Source organism: Alosa sapidissima, chromosome 23 (assembly GCF_018492685.1).
Source record: "Alosa sapidissima isolate fAloSap1 chromosome 23, fAloSap1.pri, whole genome shotgun sequence".
NCBI classification, from domain to species: Eukaryota; Metazoa; Chordata; class Actinopteri; order Clupeiformes; family Clupeidae; genus Alosa; species Alosa sapidissima.
The window spans coordinates 694,088-703,227 of NC_055979.1; the positions used below are offsets into that span (position 1 = coordinate 694,088).

The 9,140-nt window shown below is 41.3% G+C and overlaps 1 protein-coding gene across 2 annotated transcripts; it reads right to left on the bottom strand.

Annotated features, from left to right (window-relative positions):
* Window positions 1-3,936: 3,936 nt before the first annotated feature.
* On the bottom strand, window positions 3,937-9,140 carry LOC121698224 (gap junction alpha-3 protein-like). Of its 2 annotated transcripts, none has more exons than XM_042080141.1 (2): window positions 8,999-9,140; window positions 3,937-6,251 (listed from the first exon to the last, which is right to left on the bottom strand). In XM_042080141.1, exon 2 carries the CDS (start codon window positions 6,232-6,234, stop codon window positions 4,873-4,875), a length of 1,362 nt encoding a protein of 453 aa, XP_041936075.1. In that variant the 5' UTR covers window positions 6,235-6,251; window positions 8,999-9,140; the 3' UTR covers window positions 3,937-4,872. The 2 variants fall into 2 exon arrangements, with proteins under 2 accessions (XP_041936075.1, XP_041936076.1); XM_042080142.1 differs by lacking the exon at window positions 8,999-9,140 and adding an exon at window positions 8,841-8,880.

Here is a 9,140-nt window from a genome sequence, read left to right on the forward strand (position 1 = left end):
CCCCCCACCCCCCCAACACACACACACACACACACACTGAGAGACACAGTAAAAAGAGAGAGTACGACGTAAGGGTAAGACAGAGGCATTCTCACAGTTGACCGCTCAGTGAATAAAACTAAAATCCAGAAACAGGTATGGTCAATGTACTAATCACTGTTTCACTCTGTGAAATGCAGAGAACATGTTTTCTACATTTTCTACATTGCCTGTAATTAATTTGCAACAGGTCTCAGGCATAGAAATGAAGCCTTGTGTTGTGCACTTGTCTGTGACTATGCTTCTATAGACCACCCCCCTTTCCCCATTCTGTATGCGTACGTAAGTGTGTGTGTGTGTGTGTGTGTGTGTGTGTGTGTGTGCCTCTGTGTGTGCCTGTGTGTGGATTTCAACGTGCACACCATAGAGCTGGTGCACCAGCTTCTCCATCCATTTACTTTTGAGTTCTCACACCCCCCTTTAAAATGTAGAGCTGTAACGTGATCAGTTGAAAAGCCATGAGTCATGTTGCCTAATAGCTGGACTGATGTTTAGAAAGTCTGGGGCTTGCTCTAGGTCATCACAAATATGGCCAAAGGACTGCAGTAGTATTTAGCTATTAATTATTTTGTCTCTAAATCATTTTCTGTGGCAAAGAACCCTGTTGAATTTGAATTTGTCAAGCTCAAGAACCAGCTTTCATAAATAGGCTTTTTGCTATTATTAAAGGCTTGTGCAAACATTTTCAATAAAATGTACACATCTTTGTTGAAAATCTTTACAGTAAACTTCCATAATGAAACAAAGCATTGATGATGGGCCTGAATTTAAGTTACGGGCAAAGTGCAATGTCTGAAGTTAATTCAATAACTGGGCAAAATCTATTTGCTAATTCATACCACGAGCAAGATCATTGACATCATAGGCATTGGTGGGCCAGCTACCAGCTGTAGTTCATGCACACATACACTTTGCTCATTGACTGACTTTACACTATGCCCATCATTTAAATGAGTTAAAAACTGAGTATAAGTACTGTAAGAGTTTTACAACAAAATATAGTTTAAAATTCTAAATAAAATAATAAATAATCTATTCTCTTGTACAACATTATTTCAAAGTTAAACCACAGTGTCACTCTCTAAGTACAGGAAAGATTCTGTATGCAGTTCAGTTCAATGTTACATAAAGGAAACACAATCACGCAAACCAGAGGAAATTATGGTACAAAAATTTATTTGGTTACAGTTTTGTAAACATTTGAGGTAAATGAACATTTACATCAACTTGATCTTACAATTTTTTATACACAAGGCACTTCTCTTAAGACAGCAATGCAGTGGGCCTCTGTTTTTTTTTTTTTTTTTTTTTAATCGAGAATGTCCTGTTGTTTCATTGTCCCTGACTGGTCAGAGAGATCTGACAAAAACAACAACTGATCATTTGAATATGTTTTCAGCTTAGAGGCTGCATGGTATGTGCCAGATTGAATTGCTATGATTAAATGGGCTTTGTCCTCCATCCTTAGGGGTTACTTAACATGCAATTTGCAATATACATTACAGAAATCTCCATGCCATAACTCAAATGTAATAATTTCAAACAATGGTGGAAGATTCAAGACAAATATAATGCATCCCTGCATTCCGCAAATTCGAGTGAAACATTGGAGGATTCTTTAAGAACTAATGCTATTTCACAAACTGCAGTGTATGTGAGTTTTGACTCCTTTAACATCAGTTGTCCCTAGTCCTGATGCTCCAAATTCACCTGTGTAAGCTTCTGTCAGAAAGCTTGTTTGGCATAAATGTGCAAATCTACATACTGCAATGTAAACTTTTTGAACCAAAAAAAGAGATACATAGAAACACACACTGGTGTATTTATAACACAATAAAATAGGTCAAAATGATGTTACATCCATCTCAAAATATCAATATTAGTATTATCAATGAGCATTAGCAAATCTAACGTTTTGCAAACTTAGTCTCATTTCAGGCATCCCAATTGAAGTGACAGTTCAGACCCCATCTCTGATACAGCTAAAATACCTAAAATCATCCTTTATGGTGTAAAACAGGATTAAAGATAACTATCTTGACACCTCATATGGGTGCTTCACAGTGTGAAGTCATACTTAACAATTGATTAATATTCTACCAGTTGATTTGTAGCTGATTATTTTCAAATGGCAACTGGGATTGACAATTCCACAGCACATGCTTGCAATAAAGACCTAACACAATGTTACACTTGACATTCAGGGAAGTATAGCAGAGAATGGAAACTACTAAGTCAATGGAAGATTCAATACGACAAAACTGAGGGGAAAGGTCTGCAAAGTCATGACCTTTCCATTTTGTACCAAATAAATTGTTTCAGCATCCAAAAAGACAGCAAAAACTATTCTCCTTCGATACCCTTAAATTATTCCTTTTTCTTTATAAAAATAGCAATTTTATCAAAAGAAAACATGGTGTTACATGCAATTTGCATATGTTTAAATGCTGCTGTTCACATATAGTGCCTAATTAATGATGATTTGATTTCAAATGCTATGTGGGTGCTATGAGAACTGTATGACTGAATACTAAATACCTATCCAATAGTATAGTTAGAAAACATAAAAGTAAATCTTTGCAATAAAGATCAAATCTAGGTTCTTTAAAAAGCTCTTTGGCAAAAAATGATCAATCATTTATAAGTGATTAAACAAACCTGGTTTATAAAATGTAAACTGCATTGATATTTTTTCTTTGAAATAAAATGATCTTGATAGTTCAGTTACCATGTTCTGATGTTCTGATAAATTGCGACAACATCTCCTGCCTTGGCGGGCCCAGGCATGTTGTGCCCATTTTCAAATGATTCTCTATAGTGCTCTTTGGTTGAATTGAGCCCTGCAGCAGCAAGAGTTGAGACAAGAGCACCTGTAAGACCAGATTTTGAAGGTGTGGGGTGGCACTCAAAATGTGCAGATGCAAACAGCAGGTTCTGCATTTCAGCGCATGAACACAACAAAACAGTAGTGCACAGCAAGCACATTCACAGCCCTGGTTTCAGTCAACCATCCCTATGGAGCTCATGAAACTCTGGCGCGAAAGAGAGGGACAGCAAGAAAGGCTGAGAGAGAGAAAGAGTGAGAGGGAGTGGGTGAGGGGATGGAGTATAAGAGCTCAATTGTGTTTTTTTTTTTTCATTTTTTCTTTTTGTTATTGTCTCTATAACTTCCCGTAAGTTAACTCATGATTATTATGTGCTCTGAAGGGCCAACAGCCAGTTGTCCCAGCTTTCACTTTTCTTCAAAGCATGTGGCATTGTAACATCAAAGAGGCAGTGACTGTGAGGGACAGTAACACCAAGACAGTCAAATGTGCCTTTGATGAATTAGGGAGTTGTAGTTTCACAGTGACAAATTTCACTTGTGACAATGGAATTCAGAGATCAATTTTCTTGTGACAGCTATATCCTGACTGTGGAAAACATCCAAAAGATTAGAATCAATCAAGTCATGCAACTGATTTTGGGAAAATAATATTGTAAGGGAGCCATTTTACTTATGTATAACCTGGCAGGAATTTAAAATAACAAAGAAAAGCACAGTCCTGTGTGTTCACATTTCTACTGGTTGCAGTGAAATACTCCAGCAACAAACAACTGAGATAATTGCTATAAATCTCAAAAAGTTCTACGTATAAGCCATTCTATTGCCTTGTCCATATGGCATCTACAATGTCTTCACACAGATGTTAGCCCTTTATGTACAAAATATCAGCGGTAATTCTGTAGGTCTACTGCTGCAGAATTTGGTTACAAGGAGGACTTGCACTTCTCTAACACACTGCAAACGTTATCATTGTTTATGGGATTAGTTATAGCCCTAGACTGTATATTATTTATATATATACACTTCATTTATACTTAGGCAATATATTTATACCAATATACCCTGATGAAACTGCAATGATAGTAAGAATGTATTTTTTTGTTCCTTTTAATGACGGTGAAACAAGACCTCCTTATTTCCAAACATACACAACCTTCGAAAAGCCTAAAAGACATGTCTTGGCTTGGGATCTGTCATAACATGGGATAGAGCCACAGCCTCCTCCTTTGCTCCAGCTCCCAGGACACCGGCGGGTAAAGGTTCCCTCCGGATCGCATAGTCACAGTGTGAGCACGTCCCATTCAGCATCGGTCTTTACGGGGCGTGTGACCATATGATGAACGATGAACCAGGGGATTCACAAACGATATGGACGAACACTGATTAAAAGAGTGGTGGCTAAGGCACACCAGTGCACAAGGGTCAAACTCAAGATCTATCACAACAAAAGAGAGAGAGAAAAAAAACACGACTCAGAAGTGCATACCTCTCCCAAATTCTTCCTCAGAAAAAAGATTCAAAACAAATGAAAAAGAAAGAAAGAAATAATAGTGCTAGTGTCCAAATTAGTGAAAATGTCTCTTCCTTCACAATTCTGGGCCGACCTGCTTCTCCCATTTTCAAACACATAGGTGTGAGTGTATGTCACATGCAGAGCCTATCATCTCTGCTTGGGTGACACTACAACTCACCGATTGCACTGATTCTTTTTTTTTTTTTGGATAGTCTAGCATTTTAAAAGAATTTAATGTCATTGAACATCACATTTCCAGCAACCTGTCCTTTTTCTCTTTCTTTCTTCAATAGCCTCTGTTGTATTTTTTCTTCTCGTTACTTTCATAACTTTCCTCTCTCTCTCTCGATAAAAACCCCAGAGGTGGTGGAGTGGTGAGTGTGTGTGTATGTGTGTTTGTTTTGTGTGTGTTTGTTGAGTGGGAGTGATTGGGTGGGGAAAGAGGGGAGGTTTTGGGGGTGGTGTGTGTGTGGGGGGAGGGGGAGTGGGAGGGCTAGACAGCGAGGTCATCGGGCCTGGCTCTGATGCTGCTGGTCTTACTCGCCCTGCTTAGCCTGCGGACATCGGTCGGGACCACTGGCGGTTCATGCATCTCCACTGTGGTAGTTGTGATGTCGCGACCAGCATCACTCTTCCCCCCTCTGCTGGATTCATCGCCATCAGCATCGCCATCAGTCATCACGCCAGAGGAGGCCAGGGGGGGCTCCTTGGGGTGCGCCATGTTACTCAGAGAGCATGAAGAGGAGGAGGAGGACAAGCAAGGGGTGCACGGCTTGGCTTCACTAGACTGCAGCTCGGCAGCCATGTTGGCCCAATTCTGCCCCACAGGTAGCCGGTAGTTGTTGCTGTTATTGCTGGAGAACATGGAGGAGTGGAGGGGGTCGTGGAGAGGGTCTGACTTGTGCTCTGCCTCAGGGGTGGCCACAAGGGCCATGGAGTGGGTTGGCGGCATGAAGGCGCCTCTCCCTGCGACAGTCAGGTCTGTGTAGTTGGGCGGGTGGTTGGGGATGGGAGCGGACGCTCGAGTCTCGGGCAGGACTGTCACATTGTCAGTCTCCCTGGTCTCATCGCCCACCAACTCACGCTCCGGTACAAACTCATTGGTCATGCCCTGCTTGACTTTCTTCCAGCCCAGGTGGTAGATCTCTAAGAGGTTCAACAAAAGGGACACGCAAGCCACCACAAGCATGAAAATAATAAAAATGGTCTTTTCCGTGGGCCTGGAGATGAAGCAGTCTACTGAGTTTGGGCAAGGCCATCGGGCACACTTGTACAGGGGTCTAAGCTGGAAACCGTAGAGAAAGTACTGGCCCAGGATGAAGCCCACCTCAAACAGGGTTTTGAAGATGATGTTGAAGATGTAGGTGCGGAGCAGAGCCCCCCGGATACGAATCTTTCCATGCTCGTCACGAATTGGGGGCTTCTCCTTTTTCCCACCTCCGCCACCCCCACCTCCTCCACCTTCGCCGCCGTTCCTGTAGAGATCCTTCTCTTCCTGGAAGCGGAGAGCCTTGCGCATCTCCTCCTCCTTCTCTTTCCTTTTCTCCTCCATGCGGACAATGTGAAGGACGTGTCCCAGGTAGATGAGCGTCGGCGTGGACACGAAGATGATCTGTAGCACCCAGAAGCGAATGTGCGAAATGGGGAAGGCCTCGTCATAGCAGACGTTCTCGCAACCGGGCTGTTGTGTGTTGCAGGTGAAGTCCGACTGCTCGTCACCCCACACCTCCTCGGCGGCGGCCCCCAGCACCAGAATCCGGAAGATGAAGAGGACGGTCAGCCACACCTTGCCGATGACCGTTGAGTGCTCCTGCGCGTTCTCCAACAGACGCCCCAGAAAGCTCCAGTCACCCATGCTTCACGATTTCTAGCCTGAGGAAGAAGTACAGGGGTTGAGGTGAATGGACAGCTCACAACCAGAACCAGAAGGAGGAGGAAGACAAAACAGAGGAAGACAAGATCACAAGAAAAAGAGAAAGAGAAAGAAGAGGGAAATATGAGAGAGAAAGAGGAATACCATTCAATAACTACATTAAACACCATGGTAACAGCCAAACCACTTGTGTCTCAAACACTTTATGCATAAGTACACTGCAGAAATGGTATAAGAAATGAACAAAGCATCAAACCCATCATCAATGATCACTACATTGTTAATTGCCAGGAGTTGCCTTTCCACCCTCCAACACACTCCTTTATCTCAGCTCATTCTGGGATAAAACCACCAACAACCAGGGGTGCGTTTCCCAAATCCAAAGTTGCTAACCAACAAAGTTGCTAACTTAGATAGCAACTATGGTTTTGGGAAACATGCCTCAGACTGAAACACAAACAAATCAAGCCTCATTTACAGTAGACAGGTAAAATGGTGCAAATAGCAGATCATTGTGCTTATTTTAAAAGCACATACTATAGCAGATACATCATATGATGGCAAATACCAGATTTGCACACACAAGTCGTGTCATTAGATAGTTCACAGTGTCTTATGCTGTTTTGGCTTATACTGTTATTGCAATTGAGACAAATCTGCAGGGCTGCTACACATATCACTGTCATCAATTAGCCTACCCTGTATGCACCTCAGGGAAGGATGTGAAAAAAATCAATCAAATGAGATATTTATTCCAGTATTAACGAGGAGGTGTTGATAGAATTGTGATGACCATATTCCAGAAATAGCTGTCATGCCAGGAATGACTGCTTCCAAGAACTGACTGCCTAAATTCTGTATTCCCTAACAACAGACACAGTAGCCTACTGTTGGTAAATAGCCAGCTAAAGATCACATCAAAACATTGAAACAAACATTAAATGTCTTCATTATTAAATGTCTTCATTCATGATATTACCTTCAAACAAACTTTATTTATAGTCAAATCCTTACAGAGAATGTCTATTTCCAAATGCAAAACGAAAATAAAGGCATCTTCCCAAATTGTTAACGACAATGGGTTTGGCTTAGGCTACTTTAAATATGGGCCTCTATAAAATTCAGACAAAACTACAAAAAAAAAAAAAAAAAACCTCATCAAACGTGGCTAATTTATTCCATTTATTATTAGGAGGATTAGCCTACCAGCAGTGTGGCAGCCATTTAATGCACACGAATCACACCACCGCAAACCAAAGCAAAAAAGAGAAGAGGGCGGATTCACTGCCAGCAAAATCGAAAAGGAAGAATTCATATGGCCTGAGAGGAGAGAGAATTCAGTCACTAAATTGGTGTGGGAGCGAAAGTAATAAATCCATCGACTAGGGCTCGATATTTAAACCTGTAGATGAAAACATTACATTTGTAGTCTGACTTTTCAGATTATCAAGGTTGTCACTCCTGTCTGCTCTCACTGTAATACTATTTTGAATGCCAATAAAACATAAAACATTATTGTTTAATAGTCTACCTCTTCGTATACTTCAGATGACTGAACACTGACGAATGTGATGATTTATGCTACAGTTTCGTGTAGTCTACTGTTACTGTACCCCCCCCCCCCCCCCTTTTTTTTTGCTTTAGGAAAAGGCGAATTTGTTAAAGTTTCCGTTGTTTAAGGGTTCAGTGCAGAATATGTCAGTATAATTTAACACATTAGTACACATGTACTCTTTTACATGGGGTGGATGCTGTAATAAGTAGCCTACATATTGCACCGTGTACATTTAGGCTAACAGACCAGTTGGTCCACCCGTGGCGATTGCTTGTCTCATCAGAACTCGAAATGCTGATGAGGGGAAATATTTCGCAGTATTGACTAATGTGCACTTTGAGCTGGATGGCATCAGTGCGCAATATAGCCTAATTCGAACTTTTTCCAAGTCATATTGAAACAAACAAAACACATATAACATAATTAAAGTGCTGTTTAAAGTATCACATTACTTTGTAGCCTAACGTTCGTGTAATTTGGCGCATGAAATTTGCGGCTTTAAATTATGTAAACAAATATTCTTATTCTTATTTGTATTCTTAGTCACGTCTTCCTATATCTAAAACTACTAGTGCAAGTCATTACGCTAGAACTTTTTATTGGCTAAAGCCGCAAATTGTTGTCAGGGAACAACTAGACTACACGATAAATATATTCTAGCAATAATCATCCAGTTCCTCTATTGTATTTCATACCCATTAAACAAGGTAGGCTATGTGTTTGCTCTAGAGACGTTTTGACGCGATGACAAACTGTATGTAAGCCCTGACAATAGAGATGGTGCCAGATTTTCTTTGTGCCCGCTGGCACAATCCATTGAGGCATCGTTGGTATTGTGTTACAGCTTTTGTTTTATTTGTTAAACTAATTTAATGGGCTTTATAACTTTGGACCATAAACATGATTGCAAATTTGCTTATTGTATAATTACTGTTGTAAATAGGCTGTCATGACTGACTAAGGCTTGAACACACACAGAAGATCCACTCATACACTAGATGCCTTCACAGGCACTTGGCCCTCATCATCATACCTTATGGTGAGGGTTTCAGCCTTTGCCACTGAAAGCAATATCCGGCCGCCACAGATGCCATGTTTTGAGTGCGTTGGATATCATACAGACCTCCCTATGTTGCAAGAGCCCTCCCCTCTCCACCCATTCCCAAAATCCTTGTAGCTTTGTCAGCTTACCAAAGTCCTTTTGAAATCAGCCTGCCAAACTTTTTGTCCAGCTCGTAGTCTTCTCCGCACGTTGGAGCTATCAGGGGGCCAGCTAGTTTATTGAGGCGATTTGAACTTGGAGATGGGCTTCCGCGAAGCGCAGCTGCCTCCT

Coding starts and splice junctions, on each gene's coding strand:
- LOC121698224 (XM_042080141.1), bottom strand. CDS start 6,234: ATGGGTGACTGGAGCTTTCTGGGGCGTCTGTTGGAGAACGCGCAGGAG.